This window comes from Cornus florida, unplaced genomic scaffold (genome assembly GCF_030987335.1).
Source record: "Cornus florida cultivar Cherokee Brave unplaced genomic scaffold, ASM3098733v1 CherokeeBrave_3.0.0_Hap2_Chr04, whole genome shotgun sequence".
Taxonomy (NCBI): Eukaryota; Viridiplantae; Streptophyta; class Magnoliopsida; order Cornales; family Cornaceae; genus Cornus; species Cornus florida.
The window spans coordinates 97,902,451-97,916,469 of NW_026775574.1; the positions used below are offsets into that span (position 1 = coordinate 97,902,451).

At 33.5% G+C, this 14,019-nt stretch overlaps 1 protein-coding gene across 1 annotated transcript; it reads left to right on the forward strand.

The window, feature by feature from the left end:
* Nucleotides 1–2,061: 2,061 nt before the first annotated feature.
* LOC132304122 (uncharacterized) lies at nucleotides 2,062–7,967 on the forward strand. The gene is made up of 3 exons (XM_059801672.1): nucleotides 2,062–2,481; nucleotides 4,983–5,093; nucleotides 7,383–7,967. Exons 1-3 carry the CDS (start codon nucleotides 2,365–2,367, stop codon nucleotides 7,614–7,616), a joined length of 462 nt encoding a protein of 153 aa, XP_059657655.1. The 5' UTR covers nucleotides 2,062–2,364; the 3' UTR covers nucleotides 7,617–7,967.
* The last annotated feature ends 6,052 nt before the right edge of the window (nucleotides 7,968–14,019 follow it).

Sequence of the window (14,019 nt, forward strand, 5' to 3'; positions counted from 1 at the left end):
GATTTTTAAGTTTTTGGAGAGATAATATCCCTCATTAAAAGGCATTCAAATAGAAGAATTTTAGAATGAGGAAGTTCACCTGGTGCAAGTTTAAATAAATATTTTAAAATGGCATAAAATATTTTTTTTATATTTACGGTCAACATGTCAGGGTCGGCGGGTCGAGCACCACTAATTTTTAACATTCTTGCCATATATATATATATATATATATATACATACAGAAAAAATCAACTCTATCATTTTTGTTTTACAATTAATAAATTAATCAATGTAATCATTTCATTTCTTTTCCTCCTAATTATTTAAACAGAGTGTGAAAGTATCTCGATCTTCTCATGATTCCATCGATTGGTAATGCTCTCCCCTCAACCATCAAAGTAAAGCCATTTAGTTAACAAAACTGTCACAAAATCTATCCATTTTCTAATAAATTACATATGGTCTTCAAGGATCTAGTCCAATTGAATAGCTCCTAATTCCAAATGAAATGTTAAATGTTTGAGTTCAATGCCGAAAATAAGCACCTTGCATAAACTATTTCCACGCATTTGGATGGATTTAAATCTGGTTCCAAGTAGAATTTGAATAATGACCTTTAAATGTTATCAGTTTGATTTATTTTTTTGTTATAGTTTAAAATTTGAACGACTCTTTGAATTGTGTTCACGATTTATTTATTTTTTTAATTTTAAAATGATTACTAACGCACACTCGTAAATGTCATTGTGTAAATTGAACCCCAAAGAATAGGTTTAAATAGGTGGGTCATCCAATGGTGTTGTGGTATAGGAAGCACAGATACTTCTACGAGAACGAAATACTCATATCAGATGCGTGTCGGATATTGATACTTTTCGGGATCTTACGCATACGTGTCCAATATTTCTTAAACATATCCATAATTTTAAAATATATTTTTTAATTTATGACATGTATTATTTCCGTTCCAATATAATTGTCCACTTTGTAAATTGTGACTCACATTACGAAATGGACAACTGTATTGGAACGAAGAGAGTATTTGATTGTAGTACCAAGTACTCGGGGGGTTTAAAATCATAATCAAGTAACAAATGGTGAGGTATAACTTTTAACATTGTAAAATTCGAGGTGAATTGATAGAGGTGAAAGTTCAGACAAACTTCAGAGAAATATAGAAAAGAGGATGGCATTATACAAAAACATCGTTGACTCCCTTGATAAAAGTTTGAAGTGTGGGGAAATATGAATCTCATGGAGAGCCTAAAGCTCTCTCCATGTGGGAGGTCATTTCTCCCTTCTTGTTTTTTTGGCCTAGATCACATTTTTATAGGCCAAGTAAGAGTGGGTGACGTATGGGTCCATTAACAAAATAATTAAAAGAGATTAATTTATCAAATAATTATAAATTAATATTAAATAAGATGGGGTTAAATGCTTGGAAGTCAAAATGGTATTTCTCTCTGTACAAGTCAAGCTGAGTGTCGATTCGACGAACCCTAAATTTTAGCCACCAAACCAAAACCTTCTTAGATTCTAAATAATCCTGAGTCCTGCTCCTAACTCAGGTCTTTATACTTCTGTTCAAAGTATGCTGATGTTAAGATAACTTTGACCGTTGACCAAGTTATGTGGCCCATCGCTACTGATGTGGGTGTAGCTGGTTAACCGTTTGACCGAGTTGTGCGGGCCACTTTTGATGATGTGGCGTTTGTCATATGGACTCTAAGGTGTGACACCCACACTGATACTTCTTACCTTCTTCATAGCACATTTTTTTTAAAATTTTGATTATTAAAATATAATTTTTTTTAACAATAATAACGTGATATAATTGCCAAAAAAAAAAAATCAAAATTTATTAAGTGATGAATAAGTAATACGAGGAATTTGTTTTTTTTGTTTACGTCCATGCTTGTTTTATATGTTTTGAAACGAGCTCTTGTGTTAAGTTAATAATTGCATTTAGATTTATAATATTTATTGAAAATTAAAAAAATTTAGATTCGTAATAATTGTATTTTTTAATTTTTTTTACCCTTATCTTTTTCTTTTTAAATAAAATTTGTCATATTGTATCGTATCGTTTCTGCATTTAGCATCCATGCTTCCTAGGGTCTCGGTTACGATCTGGTGAAACTGTGAAAGATTGCGGCTCGGATAGATCCGACCTGACCATTTCCAATAGCAATAGTCCGAATTGTGGGCAATATAGAAACAGAACTAGAGTTACAGTTGAAAATGGGTTTCGACAGTACTGTCTGGGAGGCCAATCCTACCCGCTGCTGAAGAATTCTTCAAGCGTTGTTTGTTTGCCGAGAAAATACTAGTTCATTTCCATTTCTAGAAAGTTTTAGAGCAATCGATTGATTGGTTAGTGCGATGGATAAGCTACTGCAGTTTGGGAGGAAAGCGATGTTCTACGTTAGGGTTCTCTCCGGCTACGAGGAGCGAAGAATCCGATCTTACAGATTGCAGCTTCAGAAGCGTATCGAACAGGTTTCATCTGCTTCCTCTGTCACAAATTTCTTTAATTCGTTGCCTCCAGTTCATATATGTGTGTCTTTGGGGTATGTTGAATTTGCTTTCTGTTCTTTTCTTATTGTACATTTCTATAATTCTTTTTTTGCCTCGAAGGAAATTCTGAATGGAAAGCATAATGATTTATTGTTGTTATTCTTCAATATTTTCTTTTCTTTAGTGCGAGTGTCATGTGTTTATTTCAAGGATATTCTAATTACCCAATTAAATATATGTTTGATTGTAGGTATACTAATGTTGTAATCATAGTTTTTGCTGTAATTTTGTAAATTTAAGAATAATGTTGACACTCATGTGCCGGAGCGGAGCAGATTGAGAAAAAGAAACTGGAAAATTTCGTCATATCTGGATCACAAGTCACCCTGTATAAATATCATAAAGTGATGAATTAAGTAAGATAAGGTCATTGCAAGTGTATATCGTGCGATTATTGCAATGAAAATTATTCCTTTTTTCAGGAAATTGTATTGAACTAGATACATTATGATGGGGTATCATAGTTTAGAAGCAATTTATTTTTTCCCTTCTAATCTATTGAGCTGATTTACTGATCTAAAGCTACATAGTTGAGTCCTGCTAATCTACTTAGCTTGGCTGGCCACACTTTCGGTGTGGGCGAACATATAGTTTATACAGACAGTCTCATGCTATTTTTCTTCGTAAATAAAAAGTGTTAAAACTTGTGAACTGGTCATGTCATGCTCAATGATCAATGTACCATGTCTTAATCACTATATTCTCAATTTTCCTGAAAAGAGAAATAAGGTACTGATTCTTGGATATATAAGTGTATAAAGGCGGACACTCTCTCGTACCACCTTGTATGGTCATCTATGTTTCCTAGTTTTCATCCTAACAAATGTCCCTACAATAATGAGAATTCTTGTAAAACAAACAAAGCTATGATTTATTTACCCAAAATATAAAATAAAAACGAAGCTATGATTTGGGGGAAATGCCCGTACAATATCATAAGTCGTGTCTATGTTGACACGTATTTGAAAGGTGTGGCTGTCTCGTGCCTTAGAAAGGGGAATGATATTTACTTATCAAAAAAAAGAAAAAAGAAAAAAGAAAAAGAAAAAAAGAAAGGCGAATGATATCACAAGTCACTTTTCAAAGGATGAAGAAGGTAAAGGAGAAAGACATGGAGAAAAAGCTCCATTATTCTTTTCCTGAGGGACAAAAGAGAGCCATAAGGTAGCCTTAACATTTGTTCAAAGTGGTGTTGGTGAGTTGTTTGACTCCATCAGATTTATTCAAGTAAAAGCAATTCATCTCTAGTCCAATATTTATTTATTTCTCTGAATATCATCTCTGCTGAATCTTAATTTACCATTACGTTGAAAAAATAAAACACATTTAGGCTCTGTTTGTTTGAGCATAAAATATTTTCTGTGTTTTCTGGTGTTTGGTTGTCGTAAAATATTTACCAAGAAAATAAATATTAAAACCTAACAAAAATAACTTATTCATTAATTTTCGGTAAGCTATTTTACACGCCTCACTCAAAGGACACGACCTGACCTCTGCCAAATACCGAAAAATAAAAATAAAAACAATATTTTACCTAATAAAAGAAAATATTTTCCGAGAAAAATATTTTACGGGCCTACTTACAAATTTGACTTCAAAATTTCCAAATATTAGAAGAAAGGTTTCCTAACATGAAAATATATAAACCCTAAATTATGTTTTTATATAATGTTAATATACAAATGTTATATGATGTATGTCACGATCTGCCCCACACCATGCATATATTGCCCGCTTTGCGCACTCTCCTCTCGATGTTCACGAATTTCCTCAAAATATGTCTACAGGGTTAATGGGTGTCCACACGTATAAATGCTATGAACTTCTCCCCCCGAGCCGATGTGGGATGTCACAATCACCCTCTCTTGGGACCCAGCGGCCTCACTGGCTTGACCTGCATGGCTTGTTCACATCCCCCATTTCCAACTAGGGATTGGCTCTGATACCATCTGTCATGACCCACCCCGCACCGTGTATATATTGTCCACTTAGCACACTCTCCTCTCCTTAATGCTGCTGAAAGAAATTATGCACAGGTTTACTCAGATCAGTGAAGTATGTATCTTCCATTGGAAACTTGATTAACCAGTTTGATAGATGGCTTATAATAGTACTTACCAATACTGGGAATCAAAGACCTTGTATTGTTATGTAATGACAGAGAATCCGCTATTTTTTATAAGGTGATATTTGTCTGAATGCCTGGTCATTATGATAGTTATTCTGTTTGCATCTCATCCAATTCTAGCAATTTTCTGTTCTTATTCCTGTTCCTAATAGTAATAGTTGTTCTTATTATTATCTTTATTTGGATAGGTATCTTTTGGTTCTAGTGTAATTGTTTTAATATTCCTTATCATGAAGCATTGGCATTGCTCTTTCAGTGTTCTGATGTCTCTCTCTCTCTCTCTCTCTCTCTCCAGGCAGAGGCAAAGAAGGCAGCTCTGAGAAAGATTCCTGAACAGGTTATTTTATCAGAGGTTCGGCGTATGGTTGACGAGATGCAAGCTTTGAATAGGCAGCTAGAAGACACCGTGAGTTTCACATTGTTAATTTCTCTCCATGTTTAGGTTGAATCCTTAAGATATAGAGTGATTAACACCACAACTGACCTTAATTTGCCTGATTATAATATCATTGACCAAGTCATGGTCTTAAAAGTACCTTATAATGTTTTTAAAAGTACCTTATAATGTTTCAAGGATGTTAAAAATAGAAAGGAAAAATAACTGCCTTAGCCTAATTTGATTGAGGAGAAATGGAAAGAAAAGAAAGAAAGGTAATGGAGGGAAACAGTATATTGCGTTTGGAATGAAATTTTGGAAGGAAAAGAAAGGAAATGGAGGGATTTGGAGGGATACAAATTAGGCATGATGAATAGGTTTGCTATCCTCCCAAAAATAGGGGGAAATAGAAGGAAAGGGCTACAAAATTTAATGAAACTTTTTCAATACCAAATTTGCCCTTCTTTTTATTAAAGAAAATCAAATACCAGATGAGTCCTTGGATATATTTTTGTTCTCTTCAGCCATTTCTTTGTGTTCAGAGTGTCATTTTGGTTTGAATGAACGTTTAGCACAATTTTTATATTTGTCTTACCACTTCCCACCTTTATATTTATCTTATAAATGTGAAAGGGTATAGTGGTAAATTTATTAAAATAGTTTTCTTTCCTTTCTTTTACCTCATTAATCAATCAAACACGAGGAAAGGTTAACACTATCCTCTCGTTTCTTTTCTTTTCTCTCATAACTAATGTTATTCTTTCTTTTCTTTTCCCTCAAATCATACTAAACCTAGCCTTAGGTTATTTTGAACATTAATTGAAGTGCTTGAGAAAATAAAAGCTTTAGTTTGGTTAGAGTGGTTGCTGGACAGAGGGTGATATATAGAAGATTGGTGGGCTTAATATCTTTCATTATTATATGCCAGAAAAGGATTACACACCAGTAGATTTACTTTCGAGCTAGTTACTGGTTTGTGATGAAGGATTTTAAAAGGTCATTCTGGAATTTGGTGTTGAGGACATTTTGAACATCATCGTTTATGAGGAAAAATGAGTTTGATCTTATTGGGAACCCTATCTGTTATTGGAAAGAGCTTTTTAGGAGGTCCTGATTATGTGTTATTGACAGATAGGGAAAATGACTATTCTCTGTGGAAATGCTCTGAATGATCTTCTTTATTATGACACGAATGGACTATTAGGTTTCTTTTGCTGAGTGATGGTAACCTGCTATCTGTAATTAAGCTCGCCATCTCGCCAGTTTTTGCCCTCAAAAAAATTATCAAACTGTTGACGGGATATATGGCACTCGTATTAAATATATAATATAAGTTATGAAAGTTAAATATTAAAGTGATTATAGTGTATATAGTAATTTTGAACTTATTGTCATGGCTATTCAGCTGTAAGGATTGGAAGGCATGGGCTGCTTCTGCACGAACCAAACACAATTTACAAGTTTAAGGTGGATGACTTCACCGTAGAACTCAGTCAAACTAAATTATGATCTGTTTGGTCAACCAAATTGAAATATGTGACACTGTTTAGAAGACCATTGGAAGCTTTGTAAATTTTAATTGATGAAGTGAAGTTGAAAGTGGGGAATTAGGATTTCACTGATGTGGATTCAAAGTTATTTAGAAGGGTAAAATGGCAAACATATTTGTAAGTTCTTTTACATTGATTTGATCCACTGAAAGTAACTGACTGTTTTTTATGGGTTATTGATATCGCTGGAGCTTTGGATTGCACCTGCAACTTAGCTAAATGGGGTGCTATGAATTTGATAATGTAACTATTTTGCTTTTTGGTGGTGGGAGAAGGCATGTTTGGGTTTGGCCTGCTTGTAAAATGCTTCTTACCCTTGGAGGCTTTTTTTTTTTTTTTTGTGTGTGTGGTGGGGGAAGGCGTGTTCCAAGTGCTTTTTCGTGGTCCAGTATATACACATCTACCTCTGAACTCATGCGTTCTTCCAATAAACTATTATAGAAGAGGGCACGCAGAATCTGAAGTCAACTCCTCTTCTAAGGAACTCAAAAGCTTTAATTTGACATTTTCAGGATTTAATCAAAAATACAAATTGGTCATCACAGCTTCATACTTGATCTTGCCTTGATTTGTATTTAAAAGATTGTGTTTCTGATTAACCTTTTTCTAGTTATTTTTTTTGGAATTTTTTACTAGATTGGAAGGTGTCAACTATTTTTGAGTTTGGCAGTTTTCTGTTTCTTCCACTCCGTCTCCTCGCTGGCTGGCAATTTATTGGTTCTGGGTGAATGATTTTTCCAGTTTCTGAGAATTGTGTGGTTATGTGCAGGAGTCTGCCATTGAAAAATATTTTAAGCCACTTGACAAGGAGGCTGAGATTGTAATGAAAACGCAGCTTGAAGGAGAGGAAAAGACAATGAAGGAGATGATGAACGCCATGCAAACACAGGCTTTACTTGAGAAAGCAGAAGCAGAGAAAATTGCAAATGCGGCCAATGCAGATACGAACGAACTTCCACAGGACAAAGCATCCACGACCGCATCTCGTGCAGAAGTAGGATAATGCCTTGGAACACCAACAGCAGTAGATTCATAAATTTCTTTGTAAGAGTGCATCTCTCTTTTGTCCACTGTTTTGGTTGCTTGTCATAATTTAGTATGATCCTAGCAATGCCTAGGGCAGAGAGTCCACCTTGTTCAGTTTGAATAACAGAGGCAACATTTGTTCGGTAAAAACAAAGTTATGTTTTGTCTAACATAAAAGTTTGTAGATTATTCCTCCTCAAAATCTGCTTCACCTGAAAGAATTATAGGTAGATGGTTATATATACATTCGATTTTTGTGCCATGAAATGTCCAATTTATTTTTCTTTTTCGACAAAATGAATCTAAGTTTGACGAGGTTTTCAGTTTCCATTTCTCTTATCATCATTTTTGCTTGTGGCTATACTATATTGGCCAGTTGCTGTACTATTTTATTAAATCCCTTGTGTTGTCTTCAAGATGATACCGTAAAACAGGGTGAATTTAAGTTCATACAATCTGAACCGAAACAATCTGAATAGTGTAGTATGGTTCAGTTTTTTTATTCGATGGTAAAAATGTCAAAAGAATTGTCAATTCAAAAGGACCATAATTGTCTTACATATATATGTATGGCTTGTGGTGCTTAGGCGGTTGAGTGGATGGTTTACCTATAATTAACTAGTAGAAATTTGGCTTCATCTTGTTTGGAATTCGTTGAGTGTCAACATCCAATGTCACTAGTATTTTAGATTCACCTTTATCTGTATTGTTGGTATTATGATATAAACAATCGAGAGAGTTCACTTAGAGGAGGTTGAAATGTGCATTTTTATGATTCTGTGATTTGGATGGAAGTAAATCTTTGGATAATATGTCTATAGATGTCCTGTACACTAAGCAGACAGTAGAAGAAATTATTTTGGTGGAGAAATTCGATTCCTGGTCAGGTTTTGCAGTGGAATTATTGTTATGGATTGTGACAGTCAAATGTGTGAACAAAATTCAAATTAAGGTGAAAATTTATTGTGATGGTGTCTTGAATTGTGTGAGAGAACTTTTTGGGTCAAGTAAGCTAAGAATGCATGCAACTAACATCTTAAGAGGGGATCCGAATCCTTTCGGGTCCGATGTTACTACATTAAATCTAAATGAAAATTGTAAGAAGTATAAATAGATTGGGTGTTAGTTCAGCCAGACTTAGTCTTTCATCCAGTCTCATGCCAAACGCTCGATCCGAAAAAGTTCGAGTGTGCCACCCGGATAAGCAGAGTGCCCCTCCGCAACAAAGGAGCATTCCAAGGGTAGAATAACTACTACTCTTAATATTTGTAAATCACCAATTAAGTTAATTGTGTAATTTATTAAGATGATATGAAATATGTAGTAATTTCGTAAATTTCTATTCAATATTTTATTTTATTTGTTATATTTGTATTTTAAAATTACGTAGTAAAATTATATTAAACAAGTTAATAAACGGATTAGGTCGGATTATTGATGGCACAAACCAGATGACTTGTGTCGTTTTTAAATAAATCTTGAATCAAACATGATTTGTCATTCTTTTATCGTGCTTCTTAAAACATTCCCGTCGACGCATATAATCTCCAAATTGTGACCGAAGGGTTGTCATTAGATTATTTTATTGTAATTACTATATCTCAACTTTATACAATAATAAATAATAAAAAATAAAAAAAGGGACAATCTTTTTTCGGTGACCAAGTGGGGAGGGAAACTTGTGAATTTTCTTTGATAAAAATCATAAAACTGTGTTTTTGGGTGGAAATTGTGAAAGTAGATAAGTTCATTAATCTTAATGGTAGGTCTTTCTTTTTAAAGGGCTTCAATCTTTGCGTGTTTTTCGGTCAGAATTAAACCATGTGTCTTATCAATTGCTTTCATATTTGCCCACCATCTCCTTCTTTGTCTTTAGATATAAGGATCCTCTGCTTGCTTGCGTAGACGATTCAGAAGCATCACAAGTGTAAATGTGTAATCTCTGACACCCGTAACCATTGTAAATCGTCCGATGTTTAAAAAAAAAGTCTCATCACAACATTTTTAATGTGCTTTGATCATCCAACGATATGAGTGCGTGAGCTCATTAAAAAGCGTCTCATCGCAATTTTTTTCTATACTTTATAATAACCAAGTCCTCTTAGGAATTATTTAATTTGTTTGCTTATGAACTGTTTGGACTTTGATTGATCAGTGAAAGCTGCATCAAGCCAACTCTATTTGCAAACTATGTATCCAAAAAAAAAAAAAAAACGCTATTTGCAAACGACATTGTGTGTTTCTTGGGGCCCAAATTGAAAAACAGAATATATTTATCTTCAATTGTCAATTTTATCTTCATTTGACCTCAATAATAACTAAATTTCATTTTAAAATAAATACAATTTAGATAAGCATTACAAGTGTTTGGCTGAAAAGAATATTTGGGTGAATTTTTTTTATATATAGCCTCTGAGTCATTTTTTTGCCTTAGTTGTTGTTCTTGCCTGGTATAAAAATAAAGTCTTTAATTCAAGTGGAAGATAAACTAAATATATATATATTTAAAGTTGAAGATGTTATAAGGATTATGAGATAGAATATTAAAATATATAATTAATTATTACGCGATGACTTATAAATGTATCATAAAGTAAAACTCTAAAATAACATAATTTTCAAAGAGAATTCATTGGAAAACATTGGAAAATGAAGCTGATGTTCCTATAGTTGAAAAAGGGGGCACCACTAGTTTGACTTGGCATTGAAACGTTTCTAACAATTTAATTAACAAGCACTGTTTATTTTATATTTTAATTCTTTTTGGGCTTAAGAAAAAGAGAAAAGCGAGAAAACGTTGTGATTATTATATTTAGACATCAAGTATATATATCATATAAAGTTCAAGTTAAACTTGATGGTGCACCCAAGTTAAAATTGAATTGAATTTTTTTTTTACTCGGAAGGGACTGTTTTACTCCATAAAAGGTTTACTGTTTCTCAATTCTCATGGTTAGTATGGAGAGGCATGTACTCTGATGCAACCAAATCGCTGTCAAATGGGCTTTTGGTCAGCTGAGGTGGGCGGGCACTTCCGGTTCTACCTTCTAACATATTTTATTTGAGAGGACGAGAATATGATATGATACGGATTCAATGATATATATATTAATTCTATGTTCGGAGTATTGAATTGATGCTTTAAATTTAGAAATAAAAAAAATTTAGTGCAAAGTTTGAACTAAATTTTTTTTAATTACAAATTTAAAGTACCAATTTTATACTTCCAAACACAACATAAATTTCAAAATATAAGGTTGCAAATATTGTAGTGATGCTCAAATAATAATAATATAATATAATATTTTATATAAAAAATAATAATTTTTACTCATTTTATTCACATTATTATAAATAAAATCACTAATTTTGAGTTTAGAATTAGATGTGTTATTTTCCTAATTAAGAGGGATGGACGTAGCATACAAGCGGTGCCCCCACTGATGTTATTATTATTATTATATAGTAGTAATTTTTATTTTTTTTCAATTATACACTTATGAAATTTTAATATTGCCCCCTAAAATTTTACAAAAATCCCCCTGTTGCCCCCTCACGTCATTTCCTTGGTCCGTCCATGCTAATTAACACATAAAATTTATAGACGGTAGACATGGAGATGATATGATTTAGACACATCGGCACCTTGAGTTCTAAAATAAATAGACATGCTAAAGCATGGACAAATCTATATATAAATATAGATTGTTATTTATATACATATATTGAGTAAGACTAATATATAACTTTAACTCATTTTTAAATTTATAGTAATGATGCATTTGGTGTGTAGGAATGAAATGCTTAATCTAACCATTTCTTTGTTTGATATATAATTTAAAGTGGGAATAATCATTCCATTGGAATGAAAATTTATTTCATAACTAAATCTATAGAATGACCATTCTATTGCCAAGTAAATTTTTTTTTATATAAAAAAATCAAGTTTCCAAAAAACCCTTGTGTACCGCAAGTTTGAAAAACACCACCACCATCGCCACCACTACCACTGCTTTCCACCATCATCACCACCACCTTCCACCAAAACCATCACCGCATTTCACCACCATCACCTCCATTGTCTTTCATCACCGTCACTACCATCACCACCATTGTTGTCGCATTAAATCACCACGCCGCCGCAGCCTCCACTACCTTCCACCATCACCACCATCGCCGACTTCCACCACTACCACCGCTTTTTGCCCACCACTACCACCTTTGGCCACCGCCACCTCCATTGCCTTCCACCACCATCATTGCCACCACTATCACCATTACCGCCACACTGCCACCTTCCACCACGTATACCACTACCATCGCCGTCACTGCCATCGCCACTACTGGCTCCACCTTTCACCATCACCACATTGCCTATAGCTCCACTGCCTTCCACTGCCATGGCCACCTCCACCACTATTGCCACTGGCTTCTTCTACCACTACCTCCATTGCCACCGATTTCCACTAATGCCATTGCTTCTACCACCACTGCCACTTCTATTGACTGGATTCCACCACTGTCGCTATCGTCAGCTCTACCACTGTCGCTGCCTTCTACCGCCATCACCTTCATTGTTGCTACTACCACCACCGCTGCCACCTCCACCATCATCGCCTTCTACCACCAGTGTCACCTTCACTATCTTCCACTAACACCACCATTGTTACCTTCACCACTATCGTCGTCTTTCACAACCACCACATTGCCACTGCCTTCAGTGCCTCCACCACCACTTCTTTCCCACCACCGCCATCGCCACCTCAACTGCCTTCCACCACCACCATTGTCACGTACATTGCCTTCCATCACAACCTACATCACTGCCGCCTTCCGCCACCACAACCTACATCACTGTCGCCTTCCACCACCTCCGCCACCTTTACCACTGTAGCCTTCCAACATTACTACCTGCATCTACCACCGCCGTCATTTCTTTTAAAAACTTATAAAAGAATGTTATTTTATTAATTTAATTTATTTATCACTAAGAAGGGTATTTTTTAGAATTTAATTTAAAATTCATTTCATTCTGAATTTTAAATTCATCCAACTAAATCTAGAATGATTATTATCATTTCATTCCTACACGTTTCGTATTTGTAACTAAATAATACAATAAGAATGATCATTCCATTCTTATTTCCATTTTCATTCTATTCTCACTCATGTAGACCACAACATAAGAGTTAATTCTGACATAAAATTCCTCGGTTACTATAATGGTTGTTTTTAACGTATATTGATGTTATTTCACTATTTTGTCAGTATAATTATGTTTTTCCTTCAAAATGAAAAATATAATTGCATAATGCATGGTTGACTTGTGACCATATGTATACTGTTAATTTTTCTTAGAGAATAAAATTATTATTATTATTATTTTTAATTTTTGAAAACTAAGAATAAAATTGAATGCTTTGAAACATGTTCATACTATTTCCAAGATCACCTAACAATATAAGATGAATGTTCAGACGAAAGTGTCAATTAAGCACTTAGGAAATGTAGTGAAGTGTCAAAAATTCTGAATAAATTTATTTTATTTTTAAATTCTAGACACGTGTGTAATTACTTGATACGTATCTAATAAGTGTCCATAAAGTGTTGATGTTGAGCATGAATAGATCTTTTAAAAAAAGTTTGTGCCTTAAAATATTCTTCTAATAAAAATAATTACAAAATTATCTCGTGTCCAACTAGAAAAATATTCAAATTTCAAAATATTTTTAGCCATGTTATACGCTTGTATGGGTCTTGTTTCATGTGTTGGATGTCAACATGACACCTCTAAAAAAGGTATTCATGTTTTTTAGGTAGACTCATATGGTTACATTGCTTTAAAAATTAAATAGAAAATGATAATAAAAAATAATAATGATAAGTATAGAATAAAATTAATAATAAAGTTGATAACAGTAAAAATAATTATAATAAAAATGCAATATTCAACCCCATCCATACAAAAAAAAAAAAAAAAAAAAAAAAAAAAGGGAATAAATGCAAGAATAGTAACGTATTGTAAATTTTAAAATTCACAGATCACTTTACAACATTTCACCTTTTGTGAAACTGTGTCGATGAATAAGAATATTGGAGCACATTATCACTTTCGATTAATTATATTTCTAGAAGGCCGACTAACTAAATATATTTATCAACATAATGTCATCATATACGCACGACATTATAAATATTTTTCATTATCTACATAAAGAATGTAGAGAGTAGGGAAAAAATCGCCAAACAAAGATTCTTTTTACTCTGGTTAATGGTATGTATTTTTTTTTTTTTCTTCACAATGTTATCATATATTTACCATGACTTTTTAGATTTAGAAGAAAAGTCTTGTTAGTCAACTATATATGCAATAATGTTGC

Coding starts and splice junctions, on each gene's coding strand:
- LOC132304122 (XM_059801672.1), top strand. CDS start 2,365: ATGGATAAGCTACTGCAGTTTGGGAGGAAAGCGATGTTCTACGTTAGG. Junction 2,482..4,982: donor TTCAGAAGCGTATCGAACAG/GTTTCATCTGCT, acceptor CTCTCTCTCCAG/GCAGAGGCAAAGAAGGCAGC. Junction 5,094..7,382: donor ATAGGCAGCTAGAAGACACC/GTGAGTTTCACA, acceptor GGTTATGTGCAG/GAGTCTGCCATTGAAAAATA.